Here is a 23558-nt window from a genome sequence, read left to right on the forward strand (position 1 = left end):
GAACAAACAAACAAAAATAAAAACAAAGCTTCAAATATTATAGCAAAGAATGGTTCATTATCTGTGTTTTTGTTGTGTATAGTTAAGTTGGAATAGCAATCAGGTGAATGACAAGCATGCACATACATTTTCTCTCCTCATTATGTTTATTTTTAATGATTATCATTGCTGTCAAACCCTCCTTCAATGTTATACCAGTACATTAAGTATCAACACACAAAAAATAAAATATAAAGTTATATTACCTAAGCCTATTATAACACCTGTAGATCAGAATCCAAGGACATTTGCAACTAATTAGTGGATTCCAAATGTTGACCCTCTGTCTCTGTACAGTATATGTGTCTTATTTATTTGTTCCTATTTCTATACCGCCCTTCTCCAAATAGAACTCAGGGCGGTGAACAGCCAAAGTAAAAAACAGTACATACAAAATTTAAAAGCAGTTTAAAATAATTAAATATTTTGGCCGTAAATTAAAACAACCCAATTTAAAATCAATTTAAAATTTAACTCAAGCCAGCCCAGCTAGTTGAAATAAATGGGTTTTCAGGGCCCGACGAAAAATCCGGAGGTCTGTTATTGTATGTATCTCTGGGGGGAGGTTGTTCCAGAGGGTGGGCGCCGCCACAGAGAAGGCTCTCCCCCTGGGAGTCGTCAGCCGACATTGTCTGGCGGACGGCACCCTGAGGAGGCCCACTCTGTGCGAGCGTACTGGCCGGTGGGAGGCTATTGGTGGCAGAAGGCGGTCTCATAAGTACCCGGCCCTAAGCCATGGAGCGCTTTAAAGGTGGTCACCAACACCTTGAAGCGCACCCGGAAGACCACCGGGAGCCAGTGCAGCTCGCGCAGGAGAGGTGTTATGTGTGTGTACATGCATGTGGGGCTGAAGTTTCAAAATCTTATTCCATGTGTCTAGTTGGCAAACTATTTTTGAATTACTAAATGCAGATTATCATACATTCTGAGCTTAATATGCTACTCTATAGCAGCAAGTTGAATAAGCATAACCTTGCCCATTTCCTATCTATCCACTTAGGTCATAACTAAGAACTCAAAGGACACTTTTCATCTGAGGCCTTCATTTAAAATGTGTATATAGAAGAGAAGGAACAGAAATGTGGCAGTAGGGTAGAGTCAACAGCTAGGGATGCTCCCTGTTCAAGGCAGGAAGAGGAGGAGGTGGGGGGGAGGAGGAAGGGGAGGAAGAAGAAGAAGACCATCTAGAATGGACTATGATAGGGCTGTCAAACTCCCGGCTCATAGGCTGGATGCCCAGTTTAGTGAAGGGGGGAAAGTCCTGATACATCACGTGATGCCGCCGTGACGATGTGAGTTTGACACCCCTGGACTACAATGCCAGAAGAAACCAGATCAGAGTAATAGATTTATATGTTATATGGCTGTGACATAGTAGACTTGGGCTTGAAAATAAGTGGCCAGTTTGGCTACTACTGATTTCCAATGGTTGGCAATGGTTCGCCTGAGTTTTAGGAGAGGATTTATCTGATTCATACCTAGTGATGGTATGAGCTTTCCCATTATGTATTGGGAAAGCAACTGCTTTGTAGCTTTGTAGCTTTATGAATGAAATAGGATAGTAAAAAACTTCCTTTCTCCCTAGGATCTTTTTATGTATGATCCTAGGGAGTAGTCGCTAGGGACTACTCAGGTCTTCAAGTCAGGCCTGAGTAGTCCTTGTTTAGTAACTGCCTACTTAGTTGCCAATCTCAATTGCAGTCTACTTGGCTGCTCCCTTAAATTAGCCATTTGTTCCCCCTGCAAGGCCTCCTTGAGGGAAGCTGCAAGCCTTCAAAACAAAAAAGAGGCCAAACTTCTTTTAAGAAAGATTCCTTCATATCCATAAGTCCCTCACTGAATCCCTATTATTGTCTCTTTTAGGCTTTAACAAATAGATATGAAAATTGCTGATAAAACATATACTATATATTTATTACTAATAACTGGTGCTTCTTGGATTAGACATACAAGTGAATAAAATGCACATATGCTCTAATTGCCCTGGATCTCAAGAGATCAGGGATCTGCGTGTGCTCACATTCAATGTATCTACTTCAGAAAAACATCAGCCTAATAAGAACAATGCCCTGCAGCTGGGGAGGTCCACAGGGGAAATCAAAACAACCTAGATGATGGTTGTGATTCTGTAATTGGTTTACTTTAATTTATTTAATTTAAGCACTACCCAGCTGCAAACTGATTCTGGGCGGTGAACAAAAAAGCTAAGCAAAAAAGGAAAATTCAATATAATATAACTACAAAAAATAATAATGAAGGAATAAAGAATAAGAAGAGATAGTGAATGTACTAAAAATACTTATACCCCTAAGCATGTCTGCCAGGGCCTTGACCACTTTAATCCAAGGCCTGGAAGAACATCCAAATATTCTGGACTTTCTGGAATGGTATCAACATGAAAGTCACAAGTACATCTGGGGGACTTCGTTCCAGGGGGCAGGTTTTGCAACTGAGAAGATACTTCCTGGATCCCAATAGATGACACTATTTGACTGAAGGAGCATGCCCACCCTGTCAGCTCATACTGGCCAGGCAGACACCATTTGAAGGGTGGTCACTTAGATAATCAGTCTTATGCCATGCAGAGTTTTATAGGTCATAACCAGCATCTTGATTTGCATCTGAAAGCAAATTAGTAACTGTATAGCTCATGAAGCATGCCCGTAATTGCCCAGACTGCTACATTCTGAACCAGTTGATGCTTCCAAATTGACTTCACAGGCATCCCATGAATAGTGCATCTCGGTTATCAAACTGTGACTATGACCTCCTGAGCCAGGAAAGGGTATAACTAGAATTATGCAAAGGCCTTCCTGGCCAAAGCTTCCACCTTCTCATTGAACAGCAACTGACAGTTCAAGAAGATTCCCCAGATTTTGCACACTCTTGAACAAGAAAGTGCAATCATTTCCAAGGTTAAAGATTGAATATTCCCAAATTCAAATGGCCATAATGTTTGCCTACATTCAGTCTTAGTAACATTCAGTCAGAGTTGGTTCCTCCCTACCCTGCACAAGAACTGGAATTAAACCTCAACAGCCTCACTTGGTTGACCTGGGGTCAGAAGATATAATGAGATATCATTAAGATACTGATGATATTGAACCAAAAAGCTGTAGATAATCCAACATTTTTCTAAAGATGTTGAACAAGAAGGGAATGTCAAACCCTGTGATATTCGATAAAGGAGAAACCTAGAAAGTAACATCTCTCCCACTCCAGCCAACACCAACTGAAACCGATGCCAAATGGAGGAGAATCACCATTACTGTAGATGATGATTAACCCATCCCTAAACCCATAAACCAAATCCAGAGGAACACTATAGTCAACACTATCAATAACCATTGAGAGTTCAAGGAGCATAAGAATGGATATGGTACGTCCATCTCAGGTCCATATTGTCCATATTATTATTATATCTGTCCATATTGAATCCCAGCCTGAAATCTACTAAAAGAGATTTAGATAACCCACTTCTAGAATCCTCTGCAACTGCAGTTAGATCAACCTCTCAACAAACTTCCCTAAAAAGAGGTTAGAGACAGTACGATAATTGTCAATGATTTTTCGATTGGCTTTTTCATCATGAAGAATACCACCATGTTCTTCAGAGCCAAAGATACCACCCTCTCCCTAGAGGCCATCACCATCATCACTTGAACCCAACTGCAAGTCACTTCACTGGCCACCTTAATTAATCAGGAAGCACCAACAAACAGATGGCTGAATTAAGCCACACCAAAATTATTCTTTGTCCACTTCTTCAAATTTATTAACCCAAACTCAAACTAGATCACAAACCTGAACCTCAACCGTCTTAGACCGACCTACCCAGTCAAAAAAAGAGGGTGGGATATGATTACAGTTCTACTTTGATTTTTAAAAACCTGTTTACCCCACTTGTACAGATGATTTTGTTTGCAGGAATCAGAAATGTGAAGCTGTCAGTTCTTCTAAACAAATGATTAAGTAGATACTCAGGATGACATTCCAATTTTCAACTGTTTTCAGATTCTTGGGATAAATGAGGCTGAGCTGCACATTTTTTTTCTAAGTTCTTAGATGCATATAAACCTAAACTAACTCCACCTGCTTCTCTTAGATATTGGACACTGGGTTCCACCATCAGACCATCAAGTGATGAATTACAACTGACACTTTCCCACTGCAATCAGCACATTGAAAGCATCTTCTCTGGTAAAGCTGGAAGCTTATAAATATGAATGGAAGGGCTTTTAAAAAAAGGCCAAGCAAGAAACTTGCTGCCTTTGGTTCTTCATACAAAGATGAACCAAATAAGGCTCTGGCAAGCAAATTAAAAAGAATAAAAATCCACACAATCATACAATTGTGACTCAAACATTAGAGACTCAAAGTACACAGAAGGGCATTTGCTTCCAAAGAGCCATAACTTCCTTTCTGGAATGACTGAATTAATAGTTATTAGAAGAAAATTAGGGATTTTATTCTTATTAGTATAATACTATAGAGACCTCCAGCAAAGTCACTGTTTTGTCATTATACTATCAGTGGCCCATAATAAGTCTCAGAAGACAAGTGGCCAGCACTGACCCTGAGGGTAGTTGATTACTTTTCTCCATAGGAACTAATTGCACCATCAACTAATATGGCATGAATTTAAGAGTTCATGCAGGTCCTAATCCTTCTCTTTGCATGCCCTTCTCCAAAGAATAAAATCTTTTACAAAGCAAGCCTTTGATGTATGAAGATACTTTTAAACAGAATTGTCTACTCGATAACTGCTTTCAGGCTTTCCGTTGGATATGAACCTATACATTTGTTTGTAACACTTCATAGAACTGGTCCCAAAACTGCCAAACTTTCTGGAGTTTATATATGCATAGTCATCACATGCACAGGAATGCATTTTTAGTTGCCCCCCAAATTATACTAAATAACAGGGGCTACCAATGATTTTGGTTCAAGAGGACAGAGAATTTGGGACAACTCACTGCTAATGTTGCTAAATCTCAGCAACTCCAACCTGCACGTTCAAAAGTGAGGCCTGCTGGGAATTGTAGTTCAGCAACATTTGGATTCACCACCCCCAATGTAGGCTCTTGCTCCCTTTTTTTCTTACCTGGTCTCTTCTGTAGCAATAAAGAAACCATCATCAGGAGCATTGAGCCAATTCTGTCTCTGTCTCTTGAGCAATGGCATAACACTTGGCATAAGGTCATTTGTGCCGACTTGTAGAGTTTTGCCATTAGTTGTATAGAAATCATGTGCCGCTTGCTGAAATCAATATAAAAGGGAGAGATATCAGCAATATATACCATCCAGTATAGAGAGTTGCCTCCTTCTTTATCCAGGACAAACAGCTCTGGTCTTAGTTCTAATATGGTTGACTGGAGGTCAATTTTGGGCTGCTTGTGGGTCTAAACCATGGGCTCACTTTTGGGAAACCAACAGCAGCCCAAGACCATACTATCCTTCCTGAACTTTTAAATATCTTAATTTAAAATCTTTAATCTTAATTTGATGTACTGGTGCTGCAACAAGATCTTAATCTCTAAACATCTTTGCTGCTTATTGGTTTCTAGCTGATCAGGTCTTCTGCAGGTAAAACAAAGTTCAGTATATAAAAGTTAAACCCATCTGTGGATAGGCCAACCCTTGAATTTTTAAAACAAAATACTATTAAAAAAATGTACCACTAATAGATAAACTGACTCTCAAAATGTTCATGTTCTAATTTTTACAATTGGCTTATCTGTAGGCGGTGCATTTTTCATGATATTTTGGTTAAAAATTCAGGATTAAGCATATTTGCAGATGGGCTTATCTGCGAAGTTTTGCATGTACTTTTAAGAAGTATTACTATTTTCAGTATGTTTATGGATAAGCCCACTCGCAGATAAACCAAACTCAATTTGGGGAGTGTATTTCTTGCCTTAACTGCAAGTCACACAGTAGGTTTTTATCCTTAAAACAGGATTGGGGAACCTGTGAAAATCCAAATGTTTCTGACTATAATTTTGACCAGGCTGAGCAGAGCTGAATAGTTGAAATTCCAGAAATTCTAGACAGGCACAGTTTTTCCACTTTTGCCCTAATTTAAAACTGTCTGTTAGACTGGGGGGAAAGTAGCACATAAGTATAATGGTCTGAACTACACACTAAGTAAAACTTAAGCAGAAGTTGTATCCTGTAATTCAGGAGATAAATATGATGAACTTTTAATACTGCAACATTCACAAATTGCAATGGATAAAGAATTGGTGACCTGCACTGCATTTTGTCCTCAGATATTTCATTTCACTTCTGGGCTCTGAAGATTAAAAAGTGACAAATGCTTTATCTCAATTTCAGTGAAACCCTCTGCAATAAAAAAACAAGCTTGTTTCCTGCGGCTTCTATTTTTTTTTTTACCTTGTTTTTTTCTTCTAGTAGCTATGAATTCCACCTAATAATAATTAAGCATTAACAAACGGTCCAGGTTTTGTCACAGCATTATGGTAAGAAATTTAACAACAGATGAATTTATTGCACTTGGAACAATCTGGATGTTAAATTGTATCTCATTCTGGGTGGCAAATCTCAAAGTTCCAGTCACTATTCTGCATGTAGACATCTGTCAGGTTTAATTTAAAGGACACTTCCACTCACCCCAATGACTCTGCATCTTTAGCCTCCATGCTCATATCCACACTTAACAATCAAATGATTTTTTTCCCCAGCTCAAATTGCAGAATTTCCTTTTTCCCCCCTCTTTCTGCCTTCCCCTCAGCTACGAAGGCCAAATAATGTAACTGTAACAAACCAGCTGTTTCCTATCACTACCATTACCATCTTCACTAGCAAACACAAGGCAAGGATGAGGCAGTGATTAAGAGCTGATTTCTATACTGCATTGGTCAATTGCATAAATCATAGTTATCTCTGACCATTCCCAGAATAGGTGCAGGCAGAAGATTGGGGCATGGCAATACTGGCCATGGGATGGCACCTTGAATTAGATCTAGCAAATGCATTTTTTGACTATGGACTGAAATATATTTTAAAGATGTGTTCAAATAAATGAGAAAGACCAAACATAAGGTCATTAATAGGAAGAGTAAAGTGAGAGGAAACAGAGGGATCTGCTTCTTAATATAAATAGAATGTCATCAGATACCTGAGTACTGGCTGCTCTCTCCAAAACCACTGGAAAACATATCTGTCAATTGCCTCACATATAATCAATTAAATTATAATCAATGAGCTAAGACTTTAAGTACTTAAATATGATGTTCTAGGGTTGTTTTGGCAACCTTTGTGTATTATTGATGCCAAACTGCTCTCCTTTTATGCTGAAGGCATAGAGGAAGGACTCCTAAAATCCTTCCACCTCATTTTTTGGCCTTTCCATAAAAAGCAATTTTGCAGCTACAACCTTCAGAATGCTTTCCCCAGGCTGTTTTGCTCTCTTATTTACAGAGGACTGAAAGGAACATATCCATATATCATGCTTTTAAGGATTTTTTTCTCTCCCAGTGATGAAAATTATATCCTGGCAGGAGTTATGCAAGTCCAACCTAAGAAAACATATGCTTCATAAATATTTGGCCAAAAGGAAAAAACAATAACAATGGTTCAGATTAGCACAAACAATTCCATACTGAGTATTATTACCTGACAACTTTCAAGTGAACTGGGCTTTTCAAAATACCGCTTGCCTTGTCTGTGTATAATCTGAGATAAAGGACTGTGATTTAATGGCTGGTGGGCTTTTTCTGATATATTGTAGGATATAGGAACACATAGTCCATTTCAAAGCCATTTTGTCTTTAACATGACCTGAGTTCTTTAGAAGGATCCAGTGCAGTGGTGAACTCTAAAATTTGTTACTACCGGTTCTGTGGGCATTGCTTGGGGGGCGGTAATGTGACTGGGTGGGCGTGGCCAACTTTTTTTTTTTTACTTTTAAAACCATTTTTTCTACAATCTCTTCAGCCGAAGAGGTTTTTTAAAAAATGCTTTTAAAAGCCTCTGAGAATCCCAGCTGAGTTGCCTGATCAGCAGAGGCTTTTTTTCTTTTAAAAGCCTCTGACGATCCCAGCTGAGCCGCGCAAATATCAGAGGCTTTTTTTTTTACTTTTAAAAGCATTTTTTTGGCAGAAGAGGTTGTAAAAAAATGCTTTTAAAAATTAAAAAAAATGGCTCTGATGATGGCGCGGCTCAGCTGGGCATGGTGGGGGGACAGGGATTTTTGCTACCAGTTCTCCAAACCACCTGCCTTCATTGCTACCGGATTGGGTGATCCAGTCCGAACCGGGAGCATTTCACCCCTGATCCAGTGCCTCTGATCTTCCCAGATATTTACCTGTATATCTATATTTCTTTGGGCTATCATGTCTCACCAAGCAGGCGAAACCCTGAAGCCACTGGCAGAGATTTCATTAGTCTGGAGTTTAAAACAAAGTGGCCATATTTCCTAAAGTTAGTTTAATGCACGGTCTAGAATTTATCCTTCAACTTGAACATATTGCTGAATTTCTCCATTGCCAAATCCACACAAAAAGGTATAGACAAGTTTTAAAATACGTATTTGAAGAAGAAATGTCTTTAAAAATGCATATTGTTGAGAAAGTACATTAAAATATATTCAGAAATTCAAAATGCAATTTGGAAGATGAACAGAAGTCTGTCCAGTACAGGCTTGTAATGAATGGGCAGACAGGAAAAAGATAGATCCAACCAGTCAGCCTGCCAGCCATCCAACATGAGAAGCAAATTGTCTTTCCCCTGCCTCCCAAATCTTTGATACTGGAAAAATCTCAAAGGGGCTGACCTTTTTTCACTTTCATGCTTAGTTTCTAGAAATATGAGATGTCTATCTAAAGTGAAAAGAGGTTGAAGAGGAGGGGAAAAAACAGAACTACTGTATACAACTTCCCATGAAATTCTTGAAGTGCCAAAGTTTTTCTTTGTGCATAAAAACAGCATATATTGTATAAACAGGTCCCTATCAGGGGTTCACAAACTTGATACACTTTTGAGAAGGTCATTGGACAACCTAACACCGCGATGGCGAACCTATGGCACACATGCCACAGGTGGCACATGGAGCCATATCTGTGGGCATGTGAGCGTTGTCCTAGCTCAGCTCTAGTGCGCATGCACAAGCCGGCCAGCTGATTTTCGGGCCTTCCAGGCCCATCAGAAGTTGGGAAACTGGCCATTTCTGGCCTCCAGGGGGATGGGGAAGGCCGTTTTTGCCCTCCTCAGGCTCCTAGAAAGCCTCTGGAGCCTGGGGAAATTGAAAAACGAGTCTACTGTACTGGGCCCACCATGCCTTCATGTGCCAAAAGTGGGGAGCGAGGGAGGGTCAAGCATGCCTGCACGGGGTGGGGCAGGTCGCATTGAATTATGGGTGTGGGCACGCACATGCGTGACCCCCTGCTCTCCCCCCCATTTTTGGCACATGACAGCAAAAAGGTTAGTCATCACTGACCTAACAGGAAGGAATATTTTAGATGTTGAACAGACATCATCAGGAGGCCTATCTCAGCAAAGGCAATCCTTAAAATAGTTGGCCATTTAGAACTTTAAAATGTAAATACCAGCACTTTGATCTAGTGGAAAACATAGGCAACCAATATAGATTGAGTAATTGAGTCATACTCTTATCATTAACATTTGTACTAGCTAAGATGCTTAGAAGGATATATCCACATACAGTTATGTTTGGGTGTGTATTGTGTGTATGAGCAGAACATAAATTATACTAGGAATTTTGCTATTTTCAAACTGCTATGTCTTCTTTTTCTATATTAAGTCTGCCTCTTTATTTCTGTATTGGAGGGAACTCTTTGTTTCATTCCTAAACTAGGTCCTATAAGGGAAAAGCTAGTTTGATGGTTTTTGCAGTTCCTTTTCAGTCATCCAGACAAAATGAACAGGACTGAAATTGAAAATGATCAGCTAACATGCAAAACGGCAAGCTATGACATTTTCTTTTTCATTTTCTTTCACTTTTTGTGTGGAAGAATGAGTAGATTTTTCTTGTTCAGATATTTAGCTTCTTCGAACAAAGATTAACCTTCCTTTTTTATGAACATTGTACACAAAAGGAAGATGAAATTGTATATATACATACTGTACGGTAACTGGTAGTGATACAGTAAAAAAAAAAAGAAGAGGATTAGAGTAAGTCTAGGATGCTAAAGAAGATGATTAGCTTGATTCAAGTCAATTTTAATACTATTCGGGCAGAGTAACCTCCCTATGCTTGATTCAGCATGTTGGCTAGAATTTCTGGTAGCTGTAGTCCCAAACCTTTTGGAGAGTACCAGTATAAGGAAGAATGATTAAAAAGAAAAACATTGACAGCAATGCTGAATATATATTTGGCTTTCTAAACATCTCTGACAAGTGTATGAAACCACCACTTAACATAATCCAAATGCCTGTTGACAGATATCTAGATATTGTAGTTTTCATTTTGTTACAAAGTCTCTTATGAATTGCCTCCAGTTCATTTTTGATTGATGACCTGTAATATGCATATGTCATCTCTGGGACTTAACTGTGATATAAATCTATCCTTCCAGCTTTCCATCTATTGTAAATCCTTGCTTTACTCATCTTTTTCATTAAGAAACTATTGATGAAGCCATGCCAATTTTTCCCTAATGGAACTTTAGTGGTTTTGTTTATTTAATTCATTTTGTTTGGGTTTTTCAGACTTATAGCATAATTCTTTCCATGAATAAAATTATGAGATGAGGAAACAGGTAGAAGAAACACTAAAATATTTTATTCTGTAGGTTTCTCTCCTAATCTTTTCCAACAATTTATAGACAAAAGATTTGATCTTCCTCCCGCCCTCTTTCCCTTCCTCCCCTCCCTCCCTCCCTCCCTTCCAACTTAAAAAAATAATTATTCACAATTGCAGCCTACCCATCCTATCTCACAGTGGACAAGACCCATGCTATGGATCTAAGGACCCATAAGGGTCCCTGATGGCATTCCACTAAGGAAAAGAGTCTTTTCTGCCATTACATTTCTGCCTTGACTTTTATGCCATTTCTTTGGAACATCATCCTCCCCAACACTTAACATTGGTGTCTCTGGCCTTTAGGATGGCATGACTATGCCACTAAATTTCAGGGTGCAGTGGTAGTGGTGAGGCTTTTCAGTGCTGGACTGAATGAGATGTGTGCCTTGTTGATTTAGTTTCAATAGTGATTTTGGTAGGAGGATATATATATATATATATATATATATATATATATATATATATATATGTATGTATGTATGTATGTATGTATGTATGTATGTATGTATGATATTTTTGTAATCAGGGTTTTTTCCTATGTAGATAAAATTGTTAAATGGCCATGGTGGGATGAAATGGCCATTTAACAACTTTATCTACATAGGGAAAAACCCTGATTACAAAAATATCATACATAAGCCTATGAATTAAAAAGTGTGTGTGTGTGTGTGTGTGTGTATATATATATATATATATATATATATATATATATATATATATATATATATATATAATTTTTATTGTTCTTGCTGTTGTTTTTAATTGTTGCAAGCCACCCAGAATCCCAGAGTCATGTATGCAAGATGGGTGGTTCTACAATGCTAATAAATAAATATTTTTAAAGAATAGGCACAAATGTTATGGTTGCACTCCTAAACCCTTTCACCTGAGAATAAGCCTAGCTGAATTCAGAGTTTTCTAAATAACTCTGCATGAGATTTCACTGGATATTTTGCATTTCAAAGAGGTTAGAATTTTTAAAAAATTGAATACTTACCATTTTAGTTCCATGTGCATAACTGGAGAGCCCTAAAATATACATACACAGAACCAATTAGACCCAAATTAACATTTGCTTTTGAAAGTATTATTTTTCTTACAATCTACTTGAAAGCAAATCTAGGGTTAACAATTGTAGAATTGCAGCACTTTCATAAGAGGCCAAAGTATCTTCCCTCTCCATATAAGTAGCCACAACAGGTACAAAACCCAGGATAGCAGGTATCATTGATAGTGGAGCTACAAGATCTGAGAAGCTGTTATGTTGAACATGGAACAAATGGGTTTTCTTTACTACAATGAGCTGAATATGAACATGAAACTAATAGGTAAGGAGGTTGAAATATTACACATTTAACTATAGGCTGCTTGATAGTAGAACAGAGAAATACATCATGAACAATTGAGACATTTAAATAGAAGCTGGATGGGGCTTGCTTGCTCTCTCTTTCCATCCACACTGAGTCCTACTAAGTACTGTACCATGAAAATAATAATTTAAACATTCCCAAAGAAAACACTTTGTAAATACACAAGATATACTTACAAGATATCTGGATTGAGCAGCGGGAGAGGGGGTGGACTTGCTTTATAACTTTCAAAATGCCTTTCAACCCTAAAAGTATATTCTTCTCCTGCTCTAATATCACAATATACTATTGCTTCTGTTCAGTTTTTGCTGTTTTGCCTTTTAATTAATACCAATTTCATCATTCTGCACTCTTCCATTAAGACCATTAAGAAATGTGCTTATTCATTACTACTCCTTTCAACCCTTACTTCAACTAAAATGAACACATTCCACGGACTTCTTGTACTCATGTCTATCTGCTTTATGTCTGCTTCATATCTCACCTTATATATCAAGAAGTAGGTGTATCCTTATGTTTCCGCATAAGGATTGTTTTTGCTAGAGTACATTACATCCACTGATAATTATCTGAGACATAAATGTGCTGGGATTATTCCATCTAAAGCGCCTATTGGGATAAGTGTATTTTAAAAGCTGTGTATTCACAAGGGGAGGGTAGAAGTGAAAGGAATATCCGAGTATCCGTGCTGAAAAAGGCAAATTATCAGAAAGGTCAGATCCTGAAATCATCCTTGTTCCTGGCCTAACTGAACAGCTGGGAAAGAAGCCAGACAGATACTCCAGTGCTAGCTGGGGATTTCTAGAAGTTGAAGTCCACACATCTTAAAGTTGCCAAGTTGAGAAAACTGTTCTACCCTGTCACTTGGCCTACAAAAAATGTCCTTGGTGCTGAGTCCAAATACACAAGGGGGAAAAAAACCCTGCAGATCAAGGAGCTACAGTATGCCCTACTAAAAGGAAGAACAGCCTTACTCCCTGACTACCAAAATGGTTTGGTATTGCAATGAATATCAACAATCCTATACAGTAGGCCAGACTAAGAAACTATATACCGTAGGTTAAAAAAAACTACTTTTACTGGAATAGCTATAAGTAACAGAATCTTGCAAGTCTGAATGTATTTCCCTCTTCCTGCACTTTATCTTTGTGTGAACTAGGGAGGGGCTTGTCTGAGATGATTTCTCCAATTAGCTCCTTGGAATGGAATGAAGCCATATTAATCTGATAGCAGCTCTTCCTCCTGTCCTTTAGAGCCAATCCCTGATAGAGCCTAACAGGGAAGAAACTAGGGGCTTGAGATTTTTATTCCTTCACAGGTAGGAATGGAATACAGTCCTGGAGAAGCATATTGGACCCTTTCTTTACCTGCGCTAACAACAGAGGTGGGTTTCAGCAGGTTCTGACCAGTTCTGGAGAACTGGTAGCAGAAATTTTGAGAACCGGTATAAATACCACCTCTGACTGACCCCGCCCCCATCTATTCTCTGCCTCCCGCGTCCCAGCTGATCGGGAGGAAATAGGGATTTTGCAGTAACCTTCCCCTGGAGTGTGGAGGGAAAAGAGATTTTACAGTATCCTTCCTTTGCCACACCCATCAAGCCACGCCCAATAAGCCATGCCACGCCCAACAAGCCATGCCCACAGAACCGGTAGTAAAAATTTTTGAATCCCACCACTGACTAACAGCCTTCTTTCTGAGTGATTGCTTTCCAATTTTCATAATTGAGCTTCTTCCTACAAGATGATGCAAAAGCTGGACAGCAATCTAGTAAGGGCAGGACTTTGGGGAAGAATCCAGAATCTCATTTAGGAGAGTCACAGTCACAGTTGTGATATGCTACACCACTTCGAAATAACATATTTATTTAATTTATTTATTTATTTAATTAATTTGATTTGTATGCCGCCCTATCTCCATAGGACTTAGGGCGGCTCACAACAATTAAAATCAAACCAGATAAAAACATATTAAATACAAATTAAACGTATGTTAAAACTCATTAAAATAATCAAACTCCATCAGTCCAGGCTGGGCGATTTAAACAGCCATGTCTTTAGTTCGTGGCGGAAAGTGCGAAGGTCAGGGGCCAACCGGAGCCCCAGGGGGAGTTGATTCCAAAGGGTGGGCACGCCCACAGAGAAAGCTCTACCTCTGGGGGCCACCAGCCGACATTGTCTGGCCGACAGCACCCTGAGTAGGCCCTCCCTGTGAGAACGAACTGGGCGATGGGAAGCTGTTGCTGGTTGCAGATGGTCCGACAAATATCCTGGGCCTAAGCCATATATACTATCTTTTGAAAAAAGTGAATGCCTAAAACCATAATTCCAGAATCAAAAATTATTTGATTATATCCTCAAAGTCTTGCTGGCTCCTGTAAAATGCCTATTAAATATTCTTATTTTATTTCATTTCATTCCAATCCTTTCTCCAAAGAACTGAACATGACTTGCATAGGGTTACTGGACACACAATCTTCTGCTTAAATAGCAGATTAATCCAGAAGTAAAAATGGTTGCAATCTGAATATTTAGCTATGCTCTGGCTGAGTATGATAGTCCGCCTTGTCTTGTGAAGCAATTATTTCTCACTAAAAGAATCAAATTGTCCTGAATAAATCTATATTGGCTGTTAGTAATCAGAGGCCTGGGAGTTTACACATGATTTTCATTTTTTTTAAAAAAAGAAAGTCATATTGTTTTTTTCTGAAGCGTTCTCTGTGTCCTTTCTTTTTTTCCTATATATAAACACATAGCTCCTTTGACAATTTTGTGTCAAGTGAACATTTAGCTTGGCTAAATGACTAATCCATTTTGCTAAAAATAAAACAATCGCTTGGGTAAACATAACTAGAAATTAAAGTGCCTTGTTGTACATTTAAAAAAAAAAGGTACAAAACATTCTGCAAGAATCCATTGGTTTCTAAGATTTCAGTAAAACAGCTAAAGAAAAATAGTATGTATCTCAAATGAAGAATACAGTATGCTAAAATTATATAGTACTACTGGATCCCAACTGGGGCATTAAAAACACTCATAAAATTAGAAGCACATGAAAAACAGCAGGGGAAGGATTGTGTGTTCTGCTCCTCCACTGCTGAGATGAAGAATGAATTAGGAATTAGGGCAGCAGGGAGTGTTTTACTCATGTAGGTTCTTGATGCAATTTAGAATATTGGCTCCCCAGGATTCTGAATCACAGAGTGGGGCCTAAATAAGTAGAACGCTTCCCCATTGAGATGCTCACCTTCAGATACAAGGAGATTGATGGGTCATACCACATAATGGTGGAACTAGTACATTCCTCCCCATTCTCTCCCTTGCAGTTCTGTCTACATGGAGGATGTGATGTGGTTGTTATCTATTTGTTTTGTTACTATTTTAACCCCAGGTTATTTTTTTTTTTAAGTCAGGAGGTGATAATCTCACAGTGTACTTAGAAATGTGTAATTGTGATCAAAGATGAAACTTACTTAACTGAAAGAAAAACATCAATATATTTAGGGTGCCTGTTTGCCTCTATATGGGAGATAATGTTTGAGAGAAATATATATTACATTATTTTTATTTAATGTATCATTTTTATTTTTATTTTCAAATTCAGGTAAGAAATTGTTAGTGCACAGAGTTTAGGTCACATGCATTTTCATATCAAATTGAGGCTGCACATAAATAAAATGTGGGAATATGAAAAATTCCACCATTCTCCAATAAACCAATTGTAAAGATTAGCTCCTTCCAGCAACTATCACGGTAATTATTCATCATAAAAAAAACCGTGGTGGCTCAGGGTTGTACATTTGAATTTTTAAAAATTTTAAGCAGATGAGCTATGAAATAAACATAGATTGCAGAGATAAATGTCAGGTGTTCTCCTTATGTTAATTGGGAATAATAAGAGTGAGGAAAGAGAAAACAAACTGAACTGGTTTGGGGGAATTCTTTTAAATTTCTTCATTCCAGATTTTCTACCTTAAAAATATACATATTTATGTTAGTTCTTCAAACCAAAGATCCTTGAAAGAAAAGAAGAGTGAGAAAAGATGATATATGTTGATAGCTGAGTCCTCATTTGCAGGAGGGCTGTTATAAACCAGATTATAGACCAGCATGTTACCTAAATGGTATGTATTGTATGATACTAAAATAGGATTTCCTTGTCATGTTAAGCCATGATTTAATCATGATTTAGGGAATTACAATTGTTTAAACTCACGGATCACATTAAGTTATAAATATGGTTTACCCAAAGTAGCTGATTTCAAAAGCCACTTCAATTCTAGATAAGCTTCCTGTATGAATTTAAACCTTGTGTCCATCTGCAAGGGAAACTATGAGAAAACCTTCCTGCAGAAAGTTAATAGGTTTATGCCACATAGGAGAGTCTGCTTTAAAAGCTCATCTGCTCAGTGAGTTTCATGATGGAAAAAAAGGTGAGATAGAAATCTACCAAAATTAATTAAAAGAGGGAAAACCCACAATCTTGTCTCCAAGAGTCATAAATCACAAGGGCACAACCAGGATGTAATGAATTCTATCATTACATGTTTGACACTCGGTATTGGCAATCTAGTCTCAGCATCACCCATAGCAAACACATACTATTTTGAGCATCAGTATTCTTTACATATAGTAGAATAAATCGGTATGATGGCCTTCAGGTGTTCAGATTGGTATCATTGCTTCCCAAAAGCTAACTGATGAGATGAAAATTGATGTGATATAAATTTAAGCTAAGAATTTATTCTTGATTTTTCATTTTAAAAAGCTGGGGTTTTTTAAATGTAATCAATCAAATAAGTGAAGCATTTTGTTTAGAGGAAAAGTCTAACATATCAAGGACTGAAAAAGTTGGATAATCTTTCCAAAGAAAGACTTTTAATGTAGCTGGTTCCTACCTTCCACAATCATAACATTTCAGAACTACTAAAGGTAGTTGTCGACTTACAACAGTTCTTTTAGTGACCGTTCAAAGTTACAACAGCAATGAAAAATGGGATTTATGACCATTTTTCACAGTTACAACCTTTGCACTATCCCCCTGGTCATGTGATCAAAATTCAGATGCTTGGGAACTGGTTCATATTTATGACCCTTGCGGTGTCCCAAGTTCACATGATCACCTTTTGTGACCTTCCGACAAGCAAAATCAATGGGGAAGTCAGTTTCACTTAACAGCCGAATTACTAACTTATCAACTGCAGTGATTCACTTAACGGTGGCAAGAAAGGTCATAAATGGGGCAAAACTCACTGAACAAATGTCTCACTTAACAACAGAAATTTTGGGCTCAATTGTGGTTGTAAGTCAAGGACTACTTGTACTATTTTGTACATGTTCCAACCAGAGGTGGGTTCTACTTACCTTTACTACCGGTTTGCAATAGGAGCGCGCGTTTGTACATATGCAGAAGCTTCTGCACATGCGCAGATTGTCAATTATGATGGCCAGGCAGGTGGGCAGAGCCTCCTGTCGTTTTTACTCCCGGTTCTAAAGAACCGGACAGAACCAGGAGCAACCCACCACTGGTTCCAACCCCAGGAAAGAGGCAATGGCAAGTCATTTCTGAAAAACCTTGCCAAGAAAACTGCAGAAACTTGTCCTGGCAGCTTCTAAGAATCAGACATGAATTGTCTAAACAAACAAAATAAATACAATTGAACAGAAGGGGGTAAAAATCCATTCCTTGAAACTAAGTCTACAATTAGAGATATGTGAAATTTTAAAATTGCTTGTATCATAGATGTAATCTGCAGAAATTGGTTAAAAACTTCTCAGTGGGATAGATTAATAGATTTCTCATTCAAACACTATTGAGATATGTTATAGATATATTCTCTTACAGGAAGATTAAAAATAGTTCCGATTTTTATTCAAACCTGATTTATTACCTGTACCAAATTTTATTTATACCAACTCCTTAGTGTAAAGGTCAGTGAAAAGCTAATAAATATTGCCACTGGCATTCTCCCAAATTTTATTTTTAATAATAATAATAATAATAATAATAATAATAATAATAATAATAATAATAACAACAACAACAACAACAAGGAGGAAGAAGGTTAAGATATCAGGCCTTCATACTTACCATCCAGGCCATTGTGATGATGACTATAATTTCTCTTTCCCAAAATACTTAATGATGAATGACCAGGAGGAGCAAGTAGTCGCTTTGACATTGAGCTCTGAAGGCTTGGTGTTGACTTGATTATATTAGGCTTCATTGCAGGATGAATCTCTGTAATTTTGTTAAAGGAGACAGTTATTTCAAATCAGAATCATATCATCACATTGAGGACTTACATAGTTCAAATTTCCTAGTTTCTTACAGGAAATTGATAAACGTTGGATTAACTTGGATGCCCATTATCATAATCAGAGGATCTGTGGAAATTATTTACTTGAGCTTATCTACCACTGTGAAAAGAGACATAATACTTGTTTAGCCATTAAAGTAGCATGTTTTAGATAACTTGTTCTTTCACACACACACACACACACACACACACACACACACAATGCACATTGCTTGAAGTTTGCAAAAGTTTTTGAAACCACTTCCATATTTAGATAGATGTTTGCAAGTTTTCCAGTTGTTAGCAGGAATTCTGTTCATATAATTAATACTGTATTGTTCCTGTCTGATATGCTTTGCATTAAGAAAGGTAAACTTACAATAAGCAGAGTTCCAAAGCCGTTTTTGAAGAATCTGATCTGTAGATAATGTATGTATGTATGTATGTATGTATGTATGTATGTATGTATGTATGTACAGATGCAGGGGTGGGTTCTACTTTGCTACCGGTTCGCAGCAGGGCCACGTGCTCTTCTGCGCATGCGCAGAAGCGTTTTGATGACATTGGGGTCGGTGGGTGGAGCCTCCTGCCGGTTTTACTACCGGTTCTATAGAACCGGTGCGAACCAGGGGCAATCCAACACTGTACGGACGGACAGATGGACGGATGGACGGACGGATGGATGGATGAATGGATGGTCTAACCAATAAACTAAACAAACAAACTTTGGTGTGACTTGACAGAATTCATTTTAAATGGATAAAATTCTCTTCCATTGTGCATGCAAGACACATGTAAAGTGTACACAGTGTATGGCATTCAACAAACATGTAGCACTAGTACTTGCTTAGCTACCATTCATTCATGAAACATTCACAGTCACAGCAGCACTAAACAAATGATTGTCACTGCCACCCTTTGACGTTACAGCCATTGCAGTGCCCCACAGTCACATGATTAAAAATTCAGGGCTTGATAGTTCGCTTTTATTTTTGACTGCAGCTTGCAGCAGCCTCCCCATTTCTGTCCTTTTGGTTGCCCTGCACTCCACAGAAGGGCCAGCAGCTGTCTTGGCCAGGTGGCCTTATCAGCAATGGGAGAAGTTAACAAAGGTCATCTGGTGCTGTGGAGGACCGCAGTGATAGGTGGCAGGGTGGCCAAAACAGCAAAGGCAGAGACAAGCACAGCAGGACAGGACAGGAGAAGTGATCTGGATTAACAACTGCAACTGGGACTACTGAAATTAATGCAGTGGAATCTGGAGTTGAAGTGAGGAAAGGAGTAAAAAGACCAGCTAGCTTGGAATTGCTAAGTGGGAAGAAGAAATGGAAAACAGATACTCCCTAAATTTATTTTATCTAGTAATTTCCCTGTCTAGCAAGATTCCTGTTGAGCAGTAATAAACATACCATTCTGATCAATGGTATTCTGATCACAGCTGATACTGTAGCTGTGTCATCCTGAGTCCTTGTACCTGGCAACTGCTGACACTAAGGAACATGAAGTTTCATTTAACAACTGCATCATTTAGTGATGGAAATTCCAGTCCCAAATAGGGTGGTTAAGCAAGGACCACTGGTAACCTAGATTCATGACTTGAACAGCAGGAGAAGGGCATGACTGGACATAGCTGACCAGCTTCAGCTGATGTACTAATTGCATTGTTGCCTGCTGCGGGAGGACCTAATACTAATTATTCATGCTCTTATGAAACCTCTTATCCATCCTTTAAATGCTACTCAGAATACATACCCATGTATGGCTTCCAAAACTGGAAGAATATTATGCCTACATTATGGTTTTTAGATGGGTTGCCAATTCAGTTCAGTATACTATTTAAAGTGCTACTATACTATAGTAGCACTTGATACTATACTATAAAGCAAGGCTATCAAACTCCCGGCCCGTGGGTCAGATGCGTCCCGTGCTGACCACACTCACACCCAGTTTAGTGAAGGGGGGAAATCCCGATATGTCACATGACACTGCCATGACGACGTGAGTTTGACACCCCTGCTATAAAGCTTTTCAAGGCTTGGCAAGTAGGTAATTATGGAACTCTGATTGGATTTGGCTAGGAGAGATGTGGGAAATGTGGGACCACATTTCCATGATATCAGTGAAGCCAAGCTGGCCAGTCTTCTGTTTAGCAGTGCTACAGAATGAGATCTCTATAGAAATGAGACTGCTTAGGAAATTATTAGAAACATTAATATTAAAGACCTTTTAGAAATATCACCTATATCTCTTCTGTAAACCTGGAATTTTAAAAGTCAGCTGTCTTAAATCCACTTCTTAAATAGCAAATTTCCAGAAAAAGAGAGTTACAAAAAGAAATAAAGTCAGGCCAGAGAAATCTCAAAGATTACCATATCAATTTAGCTCAGGAATATATATGTCAGTAAAAATCTTTAACAGAAGATCTTTTTTACAGTCTGGGGAAAAAGATAGAATTATCACCAATTATCTATCTATGACTGTCAGTCAAACATGAGAAATTCAGTAAATGATTAGCTGGGAAAAATTATAAAAGGGAATTATGCAGAAGCCATTCCAGCTGTACAAGATGGATAGCTACGATTTCCTTTAGTTTGCATGGTTTAGATAACTTTGGCAAGCAATTACTTTGATAAGCCTCAGTATAGAAATGGTAGGTAAATAACATGGTAAATTCTATCTGAATAAGTAATTTCTATTCTATATTAACCTTCCTTGTAATCTATTAATAATATTATAACCTGTTTTAACTTTTAGCAGAATAGATCTGTTTTAATTAAAGGAAAGAATAAGAAAAAGACACACTTTACTTCAGAAAATGATTGAAAGACTAATGTTGTGCTTCTGATCTTAGAAGACCTATACGCTAGGGAAGTTTAATACGTGTAGTATATCTCAAAACTTCTAAATATATCCAGAAATTGATAATGTATTAGATTTTTAAAAATATGAAATAACTCATAATCTGCAGAATAAATGTGAATAAATATATTATAAAGTTCTTTGTGCATCATGTAGAGTCATCAATATTATCATGTTATAACAAAAAAAATGCCAATTTTTTACTGTTAGTGGTTAGAAAAACAAACAAACACTAGTTTAATCAAAAACTAAAAATTACTTCCTTTTAGTAACTTCTGCAAGATTACCATGCCATTGCTTTGGCCATTGCAACTCCCTGACTACAAGAAGGGAAAGCAAGAGAAAGGCCCCCAAACACCAGCAAAAAGTTTGTTTCTTGTTTACTGTTCCAGCTGAGCAAATGTACATGAGGTTCTACCCATGAAAAGGTAGATACTTATCAAATCTTACAGTGAAGACCTATATGGTCTCCCCTCTACCAAGTACATGTGGAGAGTTCTGGGTTTATTAGGATTTTGCAAATTAAGCACTCTCCATTTGATCTACTGCTTTGGGCCAGGATATATTCCATTTCACTGCTTTGATTGGAATCATTGATGCATAGCTCATTCGCCTCAACTGGCTGCTTCACTTTTTAAACTGTAGTATTCATGTATGTAGAAAAGCTATTTTTGATAGGTAAAGGAAATGTGACAAAGCTGTAAATTACCAGTGAGGTGCTGTGGTGCTGCATAGAATAGCTTCAAGAGTACTTTGATCAATGCTTAATGTTTGCGCTTTCCCTTTTCTTAAATATTCTGCATTTACAATATTCAATTAACCTGTATACAATGGTTTTCACCTTTAAATTCATTTTGGCTGGAAACACTCACCTAAGTATCCAATGATACATGATAATGATTTCCTGGTGCTTTTAATCTTCAAAGGGTTCCCAATAAATTCACAGTGTCTATCAGCATCTAGGGATTGAAGAGGAAACATTAGTCTGAAATGAAGAGGAAAAAATACAAACCCAAAAGCAGCTCTGGCTGCCAACTGCTCTTAATAAGATGATTAGTAGTAGTGGTGATAGTAGTAGTAGTTGTTGTATATAAACTTTTCATTGGGCAAACTGCCCAGGGCTTGAAAGAACACTCACATATCATGTAGAATGACAGCAAGTAGTCTGTTGTTCCTCCATTAATCAAAGGTTTGTAGCAAAAAGATCTAGAGATCATTGTAGCAGAAAGATCTTTTGCAGAAGTTCAAGAGAACCATACCTTCCAGCCTTACCATTATATAACAGACAGTCCAGATGGGGATGGCCTCAGGGAATCACAATAAATCCCATTTTAAGGATTTTCTTAACCTAACACTTCCTGTCTGTCCTCCATCTGTGCAATTTGTATCTTGGTAGCCTGCAGGTGACTTACACTATGGATCTGTTTCTCAACCCTGGCAGCTTAAAGATGTGTGGATTTCAACTCCCAGAATAAGGAAGTTGAAGTCCACACATCTTCAAGCTGCCAAGTTTGAGGCACGCTGCTATAGATTTTGGAAACCTATGTCAGGCTTCAGTTAGTCCTGCAGAGGCAACAATCTTTTACTATTCTAGTCTAGTAGTAAAAGTGAAATTCATTGAGCAGAACTAAGTACTATTCAAGTTCCTGTTACCCATCGGTGGTTACCTTTGTCCTGACTGGTATGCTAACTATTCTCTGGGTTCCACTTCTTCCAGAAACACTCATAATCATGATCTACGCAAGTAATTTTCTTTCCTCAACCAATTACATAGTGACATATGAGTATCTTACAGTCTTTAAATAAAACCTTTTGCGTTCCACTACTTATATAAAAGATCTAATGAGAAAATGACTACTTTTTGTGCATGTGGAGACACTATGAAAATGGTTAGCTACAGAACTATAAATATTGGTTATGACTGTATTAAAGAAATTACACAGAGGATGGATGAATTGTTATCTGGTTCCAGACAATACATGGGTGTAACGTTTTAGATCCAGGAGGAAATGTATCATCAGCAACACATACCGTATTGAGAAAAGATTCAGGTGGAAGACAAGGAGAAGGAAGAAAACTCTGGCCAATTATCTGAAATGTTCCATAATTAGCTGTCACATGAACTGAAATACAGTGGCATATGAATGTCATCACAATATCACTAATAAGACTCAATTATGGAACAAAAACAGGAAGAATTCATAAT

The 23558-nt window shown here is 37.9% G+C and overlaps 1 protein-coding gene across 1 annotated transcript in view; it reads right to left on the reverse strand.

Moving 5' to 3' along the window:
• Positions 1-23558, reverse strand: part of MTA3 (metastasis associated 1 family member 3) — a 131813-nt gene that overhangs the window by 13280 nt on the left and 94975 nt on the right. The window contains exons 15-18 of the mRNA XM_070948489.1: positions 22225-22311; positions 18286-18435; positions 11823-11854; positions 5144-5298 (exon numbers count right to left, since the gene is read on the reverse strand). Of these exons, the coding sequence (XP_070804590.1) occupies positions 5144-5298; positions 11823-11854; positions 18286-18435; positions 22225-22311 (424 nt within the window). The remainder of the gene's footprint in view (positions 1-5143; positions 5299-11822; positions 11855-18285; positions 18436-22224; positions 22312-23558) is intronic.

Source organism: Pituophis catenifer, unplaced genomic scaffold (assembly GCF_029215685.1).
Source record: "Pituophis catenifer annectens isolate HBS135680 unplaced genomic scaffold, rPitCat1.0.hap2 SCAF_1, whole genome shotgun sequence".
In the NCBI taxonomy this organism is placed as follows: Eukaryota; Metazoa; Chordata; class Lepidosauria; order Squamata; family Colubridae; genus Pituophis; species Pituophis catenifer.